General features: G+C 38.8%; 1 protein-coding gene across 6 annotated transcripts in view; it reads left to right on the top strand.

Moving 5' to 3' along the window:
- DPYD (dihydropyrimidine dehydrogenase) overlaps nt 1-11,394 on the top strand; it is a 355,784-nt gene extending 344,390 nt beyond the window's left edge. For all 6 annotated transcript variants that reach the window (XM_083846247.1, XM_083846246.1, XM_083846248.1 and 3 more), the window contains 2 exons: nt 7,210-7,350; nt 9,892-11,394. In XM_083846247.1, the coding sequence (XP_083702373.1) occupies nt 7,210-7,350; nt 9,892-10,059 (309 nt within the window). In that variant the 3' untranslated portion in view covers nt 10,060-11,394. The remainder of the gene's footprint in view (nt 1-7,209; nt 7,351-9,891) is intronic.
- Nucleotides 11,395-12,627: the final 1,233 nt, after the last annotated feature.

The following is a 12,627-nucleotide window of genomic DNA, read 5'->3' as shown; positions in this document are numbered from 1 at the left end:
CAAAATCTAATTTAATTTTTGGATGGCTTTTCCCATGGCTTTTCTCTTTATTTTCTCTATTTTTCAATATTAATTGAAAATGCATACTTTGATACTCAGCAGTGTTGTTTCTTCTTTTCTTGCTTTTCTGCACTATCAGAACTCCTGCTATATGCAGATATATCCTCTGGATCTTCTATTTTCGGTTACACTTCTGCACTGCTCCCACATATTTATTTGCGTTCCTCAGGTTACCTCCTTATTACTTTAATTTTCTTTCCTTATATCATTTCTGTGGTTTGCTTCTTAATAATTTCATTCATTGTCTTTGAGGGCCTATGGCATAATATTTGGTCAGCATTTATCTGCTTATTTTATTTATTCCTTTTTTATTCCACAGGTCTTGCTGTGGTTGCCCTGTTCAGTAGTTTACACGTTCTGACATAGCTTTGTTTGTCAGATTAGGTAGGGCCTGGAATATTGTCCCACCTGTTGGACAAACAGCCATAGAGTTCCTCAAGCTTAAATTCCTTATGTTTGAAATTTTTCACCCATGTGTGTTACTGGTATGTGTATGTGGTCTTTTGCACATACATATACACAAGTTTTTTTATGTGGATGCTATCAGCATCCAGCTGGAAGCCAGCCATCTTGGGAGCCCTCTAGCCACATTTAGTCCAGTGCTGTGCTTAACCTGTAAAAGTATATTATAACCTATAAAGTATATTGTGAGGCTATATTGGTCTAGGCACAGCACTATTGTGCCGTAACAGTGTACCATGTCTTCCCGGCCTGTATCTAGGTGGTTCAACAAAAGTAGCTTGGGCTCGCCTGCCTGCAAAAGACCAGGTTGTCATAATCTTCCTCATAAACTTGATGCTGTTGCATATTTCAGGTGGAACTATGCGTGTGTGCCCCATAATTTATGACTCCGAGTCTGCTTCTCCAAGTATTTGCTCCAACATGAATCACAGTAGTAGCCTCTCATGCTGGGTAGCCCATAGCGATCCCTTCTCTGTCACTGTACCTCCGAGAATATTCTCATCACATCTGACAGTTTAAGCAAATTTCAATTAGTCTTCAGGTGTGGGGAGAAATCCTAGGGTCAACCCTTCTCTTTTCTTCCCCTCTCTGACTGTCAAAGGATTGCCTCAAGTGGTTTTATAATGACTGCTATTGCACTAGCAGCCCGTAAGAGAGGAAGGGCACTCTGTTACTGCATATAAAGCTAGAATGATGGTGTATTCCAGATCAGGGTTGATTAATATCACAACAGAGTTACAGTAATTATGGTGCTGTTGTCTATATTAACATCTTGCTGGTTTGCTTGTCTTTTATCATGACAGCACGTTAAGCAGAAGTTTGTGTGAGCTGCCCATGGTGTCAACTACTTTATTTTCTCTTGTAGCTTTGTTTTATCTAGAATATATCTCTTTGCAAGAATAGCAAGAGTTACTTATTTTGATAGACTGAATAGTTCTTTATCAAACAGCTTTTTTTCGCCATTATAGTACCTGTTCATCTAATCATATAAAATACCTGTGAAGTTCCTTAGGTTTTCATGAATTTAGTTTGAGCTATTATCAGTATCAACTCTGTAGTATTCCAGTTCAAATCATTTCCTGAAACACATGCTAGCATATTAAACAGAACCGTATCTAAACCGGAAAATTGTGATATATTCCTGTGTTAATATTTTGCCTTTTCTGTATGTTGACCGTTATATTTCAGCTCTCTATTTTTAATTTGTTTAGCTGTTTCCAAACCCACTTCGTGGCTACCTAATTTCTCTGTTTAAAACTCTGTTTTAAAGCCTGTGTCAGAGGCCTACTAAAACATAAAATTTACCAGTTAATTATCTAGTATTTACTGCCTCACAGTCTCTATCCAGAATTGTGATAGATTCATGAAGCAAAATTTTTCTTTACAGAAGCCATATTGAATTACGTAGTAAAAGTTCATTTGAGTTATTGTGTAAGTCCCCTAATAGCTAGTACTGCAACTTTTTTACTTACTTTGCTGAAACAAAGCTTAGAGGTCCCAGGTCGCTAAATCCCAAGACACATTTAATAAAATTTTTAACTATTGCCAAAGCATTTGTAATCTTTAGATATAAAAATTAGTTTTAATGAGATTACATATTTTTGTTAGGCTCTTTACTTTAAATTAACCTTGGCCATGTACTCTCTGATCCTGCTGACTTATTCTTCTTTAATATATCTGATTTTTTCTAACATTTTTCCTTCTTATATCTCAGTCTTTGACAGCACCTCACCTTTATTACCAAAAAAGACCAGGTGGAAGGCGGATATCTCCCCAGTAGAGATACGCACTGATATAGACAGACATTTAATTTCTTTGCAACATTTCGCCCCCTTTCTGTGCTCTCATCATATCCAAGGAACTCTTCCAAGTAACCCCCTTTTATTCCTCAACAACTGCTGAATCCTGAGAATTACCCAAACACCAGAGATGACGAACAGATGTAGTACTTGGGATCGAGTTCATAACCTTGCTGTATAAATGTCAGATGCTTTGTTCGGAGGGGTGTTTTTGATTACTTGGAGTTGAATCAACTTCAGCATTTGTATCCTTGCGAATGCTCCCTCAGAGCCATGAGGACTGAGGTCAAGGCCTGTCCCTGGGACAGACTGCTATCACAGCAAGCAGGTCTCTACTTCTGGTAACCTAAAGATTACCCTGTTTTCCTTACCTGCTGTTGCTGTCAGCTTTGAGTGAACCTTTCTCCTGAACACGGTGTTTTGTAGTGAATCAAAATGTGCAATAAGAGGACAAGCATGTGTGTACCCTTTGAACTTGCTATATGAGACAGTACCTGCACTGTCTTATGGGTTTCTTAAGAGAGAATAGAATAGGATTGTGGTGGTTGGCATCTCTGGAGAGCATAGACTTTTAGTGTGGTCTGCATGAATCTGGAGACAGCAGGTCTACAAGGAGCCATGCCTGAACTGTGAATTGTATTTACAAATATAGGTTTACTAATATGATGGCTAATGACACGCTAATCACCATTAAATGCTTGATATATGAACATTAAAAATACAGCTATAGTAATAAAAGTAGCATTGTAAAAATAATATCCTACTGAACAGATCTGTTCCTTGTGTATACTCAAAACCACATCTGCTTAGCTTAGTGACAAAATGAATTTTTTCTGTACTCATTAGTAACATAAAACTAATGGATTCTGCTCTGATTCTCTCCATAGCAACTGAATTCCCTGCCAGTTCCATTTACAGGACTAAATTCCTCTCCCAGCTCATTCAGTGCAGTTTTGTTGAGAAGAGTGGGACAGCACAGCAGTAATCAAAACAAGTGCTCTAGGTCCCTGTGATTGCAAAGGTGTAACTTAGGGCAAAATTTAACTTCTAGATTTTTTCTTTTCATTGCTGCTGGTAATGTATAAGCCAGAAAGCACACAACTTGACTTTCAAAACCTGGCTTCTGTTTGCAGGTTTGGCAGTTAGGGAAAAAAAAATTATACTGTAAACAGTGCAAATTTGATCTGGAGGCCATCGAGATATACTAAGTGTGGAATCCCGTAGTGCCATTTTAGCCAGTTGCTTTTTGGAGTGAAACTGCACTTTAAACTGCGAAAGTTGATTGTCTTGCTGCACTGTTTAGTTTGTTCTAAACATTTATGATTTGATGGGAACAAGAAACTCAGAGATATATTGAGATGCTTTAAAAGAGTGCACCTGCAGAATATCTTTTAAGTACCAGTACTTTTTTAGTCAATGAAGACTTAAAACTTTGCAAATGGCTAAAGATACAGATTTTGCTTGAGAGCAATAAATGATTAAAAGACAAAACATCCAACAGTGTAAATGAGCTATAAATCATTGACACAGTCTTTTGAAATTATTTTCATGCCTCCAAAATGTCATCAACCTCCCTGTTTGGGATTCTAGGTCCCCCAAAAGTGTGTTTTGTGAGCTGCAAGGAGTGAGACTTTTAACAAATTCAGAAATCACCATGTCACATGCATTGTTTTTGTTATTCCCTTTGTAAGTTTATAGATGGAAAAATCTGTTTTGATCATGTTCTTCTAAGTAACCACTTCCTAAGCTTATCTAATGGTATCCTAAATCTTGGACCGTCTCCCTCCTGTCCCCCAGCTGCTTCTCTGGAAGGCCATTAACCACCTCACTCCTTTCCTATTTAAAAAGTCTTTTCTAATTTTCAGCTTTAAATTTATTCATGTCTGGCTTATAATCATATGTTCCTGTGCCAGCACTGTCGTTTATCTTAAATAGCTCTTTTCCCTCCCTGATGTATATATAAAGAGACATCATATTCCTGTTCTGCCTTCATCTTCCTAGGCTAAACATCTTGTTAGGCTCTTTTTGTCTTCTCTTGTAAGAAAGGCCTTACATCCCCTGATTATATGAGCAGCCCTTCTCTGCAACCTGCTAGAGCTTTGTTTTCTTGTAACATCACATCCAAACTGTATTTAAAGAATACAAATGTGAATCCAGCACCTCCCTGAGAAAATTGTTAATTACCTATGCTATACAAAAGTCTGCCTCTGTTAGATTAAAAAGCTTTTCACTATCAGGAATCTCCCCATGTAGATCCTTTCAAAACACGAACAAGCAGTGGAAAGCTACATCACTGTTTGTTGCACAGGTTTTATATCATTTCTTTAAATTCTAAAAGAGAGAAGCACGGTACCATACTTGCAGACAACAACTGCATTTGTGGCACACAGTGCAATGTATGGGAGCTGTTATACACAAGAGAGAGGCTTACAGGATACTTAGTATTGCTGGCAGCAGTAGATCACAAAGAAAACTTAACAGGTATGATACAGACAAGCGTACATGAGACCTGAAACAAGCTGGAGCTGCTTTCAACAACTACAGTTTTTCAACAGATACAGAAGACTGCAGAAACTTCAGAACTGCAGCACTGCAGCACCCTGAAAACTGCAGAACAATTCCCAGTAAATCCATGAACTTTTCTGAGTAAGAAAAAGAAAATGAAAATACAAGAGCGTGAGCAGGTCCTAAGGGATTACATTTAATTGAGTTACTGTAGTTCATCAGTGGAGGCATGCTAAAGGGCTGTGTGTTCAAGCCTAGCCCTTTGCAATAGCAAAGCAAAAAGTATTAGCTTAAACACTTTCATAGTAGTTAATTGACCTTTTACAGTGGTTTAAGCAAACAGATTTTACTTCAAATTTGCAGTGAATTTGGACCATGCACATAATCACCTTGCACAGCTTTGTTGATGAGTGCTAACTCATTAAGCTGTCATAACTTGCTCACTTGCAGTCATCTGTCCACACTAGTCATGCTGCCTTTAGCAATGTGCCATAGATGTTTTATGCTGGAAGAGCATTAATGTTCTCTATGTGTTGCTGAGAAGAGCTGGAAGGCTTTTAGCACTGGATGAATGCAACCAAGGTATTTCACATGTAAGCAAGTTAGGGTTTGGCACAGAGAAAACATTTGAATATTTTTGGAAGAAGAAAAGAGTATACTTTCCCTATCCTTCTTCCTGGTTTTAGGATATGGCTCAATTACCTACATTAGCTGTCATTAACTGCAACTTCATAGGTCCTACCACTGCTCCCTTATTCCTCTTTGTGGCATAGGAAGAATTAGTGATTTTTTAGTGTGTTTGAAAATAAGGCTGCCCAAAACAACATATGCAATGAAAACTTAAGGTACTGGTATCCAGATCTTCTTCAGTTTTCTATATGAGAATCGAAAACAATATAAAAGATTGTATATGACTATAAATTATACAGGTTAAACGTAGTATATTAGTAGACATTTAAAATACTTGATATCCACTTCAGTACACTTTTTTTTTTTGACTGATAGGAGTAAGGTAAATATTGCTTCTTCAAAAATATTGAGAAACAAAATATGAAAATAAATTCTTATCATGTTTCTTGGCAATGAAAGACCAAAGGTAAACACTTTGAAGCTTATAATTCTAGGCAGACTTGTCTGTGTCTCATATTTGGCTTGATCTTGAGCATTTTTCAATTGACTTGGATCAAATTCTGTAATGAAAATCATAATGACTTCTTGGTTTATTACAGTAGCATGTCTTTGAAGCCAGTTCTGTGCTCCTAAAATTCAATAAGATTTTTGAAATACCTAACAGTTATACCCCTTTCTAAAGCACAAGTAGAATGTATTGTTGCATCAAATAACATGCATTTACTGAGCTTGACTTTAACAACGTAGAATGCCGCACCTAAAATCTAGCTTGTTTTGCAGCATGAGAACTGCTATTAAAGCCTCCTCAGAAAACTCACAAAATATCCAGGCCAGCAATACCATACCACAGAGTGAATCCTTTAAAATGCAGTGATGTTCACCACCTGTGTTACAATTCCATTAGTTAAACTGATTTAACTGAAGAATAGTCATAGTCTGAAGGACCTGGGACTTGGCCCATCTCTGCCATTGAATTAGTATAGTTGAACTACCACTGAACTGTGCAGTTTTGCTTTATGTGAAATGCAAATGATTTGCATCAGGTAGTTCCTCAACAACTTATTTTAGAAGGTGTCTTCCTCTTGTGGTATGTAGCTATATTCTGTCTGCCATGCAAATTTGTTTTTGCAGCACAGATGTGTGAGGTTGATGCCACAAACTCTTCCCTGTGAAGTTAAAAGAACTGAACCAAAACTTGCAGGATTAGACCCACATCTTATTTCTGTGCAATATTTGCAATAATCTGATGATCTTCATGTCATTTGTGCATCTTTCTTACTACAGAGAGAAAAGCAATTATTGTTCTCAGTTTATTTGATCATGTTGCTTTCTTTTCTTGCTGTGAGTTCTTAAATCTGTACTAATGAGAAATGACTAAGGATGATCAGATTGTCTGTAGCATGTCACTCCTGTTTTGTGCTCCATTTTATTCCTTTAAGCATCACACAATAATGGACAAATTAAAATAGTACATTCAAAGGTGTTACACATGTAACCTTTTCGTATAACATATGTGTATACAGACATATACCTTTAGAGTTGCTTACATTCAAAATGTACCTATGTGGAGCATTCTTTGTATTTTAGAGTATGTACGAAGGTTGATGGCTTGGAAATTTATAAGAAAAATCGTAAACATCTTCACAATACCTGTCCAAATTTTCCATGTTAAAGTACTGGAGAGTGTTTCTCTGCAGCTATAGAAACAGCTTAGGTATCCTCTAAATGAGTCAATAATTTTTTTTTTCCCTAGGATATAATTGGAAAAGCACTGCAGTATATTGGAGCATATGGTGAGCTCTGCAACACAGAGCAAGTTGTGGCTCTGATTGACGAGGAAATGTGTATCAACTGTGGCAAATGTTACATGACCTGTAATGATTCTGGCTACCAGGTAAGAGCACAGCTGTAATTAGCAGGAAGGCACAATGAGTTATCTTTCTGCTGCTGGGAAGAAAGAATCCACCTTCTGTTAATGAGCAGGTGGTAAAAACAGATGTCTAAAATACTGGATTTGAGCCCCAGCATGCTCCCAGGCTACGCTGTGCAAGCCCTGCCTGAGCCGTTTGCACAGCGCCCAGCACAGCTTCCTCTGGGTGGCTGTGCAGAAGGGTGACGCTCTAGGTCACTCTCCCGGTATGTCCCTAACTGTGAGTGGGAATGGGCTGCTTCTTACAAGGAAGAAAATGAAGGAGACCCATGTCAGATGCCTATAAATTTTGATGATTTTCAAATACGTGAGGGAGAAAGGGAAGAATGCATCCCTTCCCATCAAGAAGATACAGGGAGGCAAGAGACGTTCTTGTGCCAAAAACTGTTAAAAGAAACTTAGTCTTTGTTCCATCAGCCTAAGCAATTTTGAGTTGGGACTCCTGTTCACATCAAAGTATGTATCTGATTTATGCAGTATGGTATTGGCATTTTTATATACCACCGGTTTCCATGTCCACTGGAGTTGATGAACTGGTCTGTGGGAAGAAGGGCATCACAGGAAGACCCATGTTCTTTTAGAAAACCAAAGTAAAATCTAGAATAATCTCCATGGAACTTAGTATGCATTAAACAATAATGTATACACAATTTTTTCCATTCATCCCAGTACAAGAACAGTTTGTCAGAGACAAATACTTTAACTGAGCAACAAGTTTCATCAGAACACCAAGACCTTTTGTTTATCCTTAATTCAGTCTAATCAATATTAAGTCTGAAGTCTTACTTAACTACATACTGCCAAAGAAAGAAGTCTTCCTATTTAAAATCAGCTCCCACAATTAAAACAACCATCAGATCAAAGGTAGACTTTTTTTTCCATCGATATGAAAAAACTAGTGCTGCATTTTTACAAGATTAGACGATTACTGTAGTCTTCATCTAAATTTCTTCTTGACACTGTGATCTTCACTGATTCTCCTTCCATTAGATTTCCCAGCAATAGGAAAGATATAGCCCTGGAGAGCAAAGGACTGTGTTTGTATTTAGTGAAACCTACTTTTCTGTAACTGGAAAAAAAAATCAGCACCAAAAGAACCAAAGCTTAAAACCCCAGGAGGTTTTTTAGCACAAAAAAAGTGTTTTTCCTTAATTAATTAAGGAAACTGCAAAGAAAATAATTGCAAAGAACTGCAAAGAACTTCTTAATTGCAAAGAAATCAAAAGCCCCCCACACTTCAAAATATCATCTGCTTTGTGCTTATCTTTGTTTCAAAAAATCCATGCTGTTATGCAGACCTACCACCTTGTAGGACTCCAACAGAAAAGCCTTCCTTAACTCGAAGGTAGCACTGTAGTCCTGAATTCCTTTGTCTCTTTGAACTCTCTTTCAAGATGTGCATTGTTGTTGGGGAGAGAGGAAGGAGTCCTAAATACTCACAAGCCAAAGTTTTCTTTGTGTTCGAGCTAAGCTAAAACTTACAGATTCAGGGCAGTTAGTACCTGCTCCATGCTCTTGCCAGCTGCTACAGCAGCGTTTCAGCACCCTCCTGGTGGTGAAACCCCAAACGCAGCAGATGTGCCTCTGGACCCAACCTGCGGAGCCACCTCGTGCGCTCCCACCTCCCCTCTGGCTGCCCCAGCTGCTGGCAGTGGCTGGGGAGGTTTGCTAAGGCACCGCAAGAGTTCAGCTTTCAGGCCTGACCTTTCCTCCCCAGAACTCTTTTAAAAGTACATATTCATTTTTTTAATTACTATTTTGTACCTTTCCAGGCTTGCTTCTTAGATGTTGAACCTTTTGTGGTTGTGTGAAGCTTTTGGTTTTGCTTTTAATTGCCATTTCCCATTATACCAGCAGCTTATTTCATTGAGACTTCAATTGTTATTTCACATTCAAATACACTTATCACACTAATTGGTAATGAGGATTCACTCCATGGAAATGTGAGAAATAAAGCAAGCTCTGCCTGCCTGGAACTCAGATATCCCTTTCAAAGATTTGCAAAGGAAAATAATCACAGGAGGCACAGCATGCTGTGTTTTTCTCTACTTTTTTATTAAATTAGATTGTTTATGCCGTGCTGAAAATAAAAATCAAAAGAGTGGCCGGTGGTGTGTGCAGCCAGTGCTGTGCTGAGGCCACGCAGGCATGTCCCGGTGTCCCCCAGACCAGCAGACCCGGCAAAGCGGCGAGTGATGAAATATTGTCTTCATGTGGCGGAGGAACATCCCTCTGGGAGTCTAAACATCACAGGCCGAAGTCAGCCTTTTGTAGCTGCTCCTCGTGGCCGTGAGCTTTTGCCAAGGTGGAATTTCTGATTTTGAAGGGCCAGGGGGAGGGAGGGGTGGTTTTGTTCCCTGCCACTTCACCAGTTGCTATAGCTGCAGTGCAGAACCACACCAAGATGTCTCCAGCCACTGCAGCACAGGAAATGCAGGCACTAAAATGGGAGCAGTTCTGACCTTTTCCGTGAGTGACATCAATAATGTTTATTCCTGTTCGCAGGCTATCCAGTTTGATCCTGAAACCCACCTGCCCGCGGTTACTGACAGCTGTACAGGCTGCACCCTGTGTCTCAGCGTCTGCCCTGTTATCGACTGCATCCGCATGGTTTCCAGGACGACACCGTACGAACCGAGGCGCGGGCTGCCCCTAGCCCTGGGCTGCCCCTAGCCCTGGGCTGCCCCTAGCCCTGGGCTGCCCCTAGCCCTGGCCCCCGCGCACTGAGGTGATCCGATCTACAGCTGATGTGAGCTGTACACTTGTTTGATGTGGCTGATTCGCTTTCTAATTAATCCTTGAAATCTACTCTTACCAAAAAAATGCAATATTGGGAGCCGTTACAATGAACACTGTTTTCCAATTATTATTTTTACGACAATTAAGTTCTGAAATTACAGAAAGGCAGCAATTAGTCGGTTGTAGCTGTCAGTTGTCCACGATTTGAAATGTAACTTTTTCCTTACAATTCATGCTGTAATTTCAAAAGTCCTCTGTAGACTGTTTAATCTCTATGTAATTTCTGGCTGTAAATATAATTAAGAAGCCATTTTTAATGAACTACAAATCAATGTACAAGCTAACTGTTTTCAAGGAGGCATTTTGTAATTAAACATTACATTTAGTTTTAAAAGAGTTTCTTAGAAGATGTAATTAACTACACAGCATTCAAATAAAGCAATGTTGCTTCTATTTTTCCATGGGAAGAAATGAAAGGGAATTTAAAACAGGATTTAAGAACTGGATTAATCACTTTCAACTACTACAGCATATGGTAGTGTATTTTTATAATCCTTTCTAATTCTTTCTCACACTAGTCACTTAATAGAATAAATTTGCTGTGTACTGACACATGCTGGACTCTTCAGATTTGTATGTTGCCTGGGTAGCCTGATCATTACTTTTTTTCCCCCAGTGAACACTCATAACATCCATCTAAAAATAGTTAAACTGCCTTATTGCAAAGCCCAGGTTTCATTTCGGGATTCTGAGAAGGGACAATGTTTTTTCTCCAAGCTTATCCTCTAAACAACTTTCTAATTGTGCCAATTAATGTTCCAGAATGTACACGTTACAGGTCAGAGATCTGATTACGTGCAAGTGGAATACACACCCTGCAGGCTCTGTTTGCCAAACACACACGTATAGGGCAAACTGGCAAGATGATTTCCCCCAGTGCCAATTCTTCATACTTAGCGGTTATGTATGGTTCTAGTAATTTCACAACCAAAAAGAAATACAGATTTGTCTGTCTTACTGAACAATATCTCAGTATTAATCCATTTTTCATTCACAGTAGGAACTTTCTAATTTGGACGTATTGCTGTCTGCTTTACTCCACTTAAGAATATAAAGCCTTTGGTTTCATAATAACAATAAATGATCTATTCATTCAATTTCTTATACCCTATATTGCGATCAGCAAAAGCTTTGATTAAAAATATGCCCTAACTTTCATTTGCTGGTTTATGAATTGTGCACCAAATTATAAATAAATGTCGAAAGCAACTGGTTGTATTTCTTTTTTCTTAATTTACTAACAGATTTTTCTTAAGAAACTTGTCAGGTGGTGTTTCATGTTCTCTACTCTGCACTCCAGGAATCATTAATGAGTTAATTCATGTGTACATTATTCTATTAATTGCCTACAGTGCAGAATATAACATCCTCTTTGCCCCTGGATGGCATCTCTTTGTCTTCCTTTGACTTGTCTTCCCTTTGCATCCTTTCCCCACGCGCACACACATATGTACACAGTTTCCCCCTCTAACATTTTGAAGTGTCAGCTCATTTAGTATCCTCACTCCACCAGCCTGGTTTTGCTGACATTTTGGGCTCACCTGATGAGATCCACTGGCAGGCCCAAGCCCAAAGCTAATAGCTTTCTCTTCACACTTTAATCTTTCTCCTCATAGTTGTACATTTTTCACACTCAAGTAGTAAGAGATAGTTGTACTGCTTAGAAAATATTTGCCTGAATCTTGTTTAAATCTCTTGGCCTTCTGGTAGTTTCTTATCTTATGTGAGTTATAGGAGACTCACAGTAAGAACAAACTGCTTTGTGACTGTGAGGGGCAAAGTTTGGAGGGTCTCTGTCTTTTCTCTCTGAGAAGCTGGTTGTCAAGCAGCATGCCCTTGAGTACGGCAGAAAAAAATCAAATTCAGATTTTCTGCAGGTAGCACTTTACCATCTCAATTAACAGATGCAAGGAAAAGCAGCTATTTTATCCCAGGCTATTAACATCTACTTCTTAGTTTGTATCCTAACACAAACCCCAAAGGTGAGAGACGGTGTGTCACCTGTGGCTGAACCTTCCAGCTTCTCAAGGTCCCTCACCGCTGTATTGTCAGACTTGGTTACCTCACTATACTGAACACTTAACATCTGGTAGCGTGGCTTCTTTTAGCTACAGGACAAAGACGAGAGACCTGATTTAAGTGGCTAAGCACACGTACATTTATATCATCAATGTAGCAGCAAAATCAGAGCTTTTCCTATGATATTCAGTATTCTCAGGATATCCAGTGTTCCGAAGTAGCTATAAAGCAATCTATAGAAGATAAGGGACATTCTATGAATCAAGTTTATGATCAAGACTATAATTTGTTTTTAACCAAAGAAGAAGTAACAAGTTATATTGTTCAGGTTTCTCTCTTGCCACCCACCCTCTCCCCCACTCCTCTTCCATCAAGCCCATTAACAGTTTCAGGAAATGCATTCCCAAATGAATGCGAATAATT

This window comes from Anser anser, assembly GCF_964211835.1.
Source record: "Anser anser genome assembly, chromosome: 8".
NCBI classification, from domain to species: domain Eukaryota; kingdom Metazoa; phylum Chordata; class Aves; order Anseriformes; family Anatidae; genus Anser; species Anser anser.
Note: the sequence above shows the minus strand (reverse complement) of the source record. Positions and strands in the feature narration are given on the sequence as shown.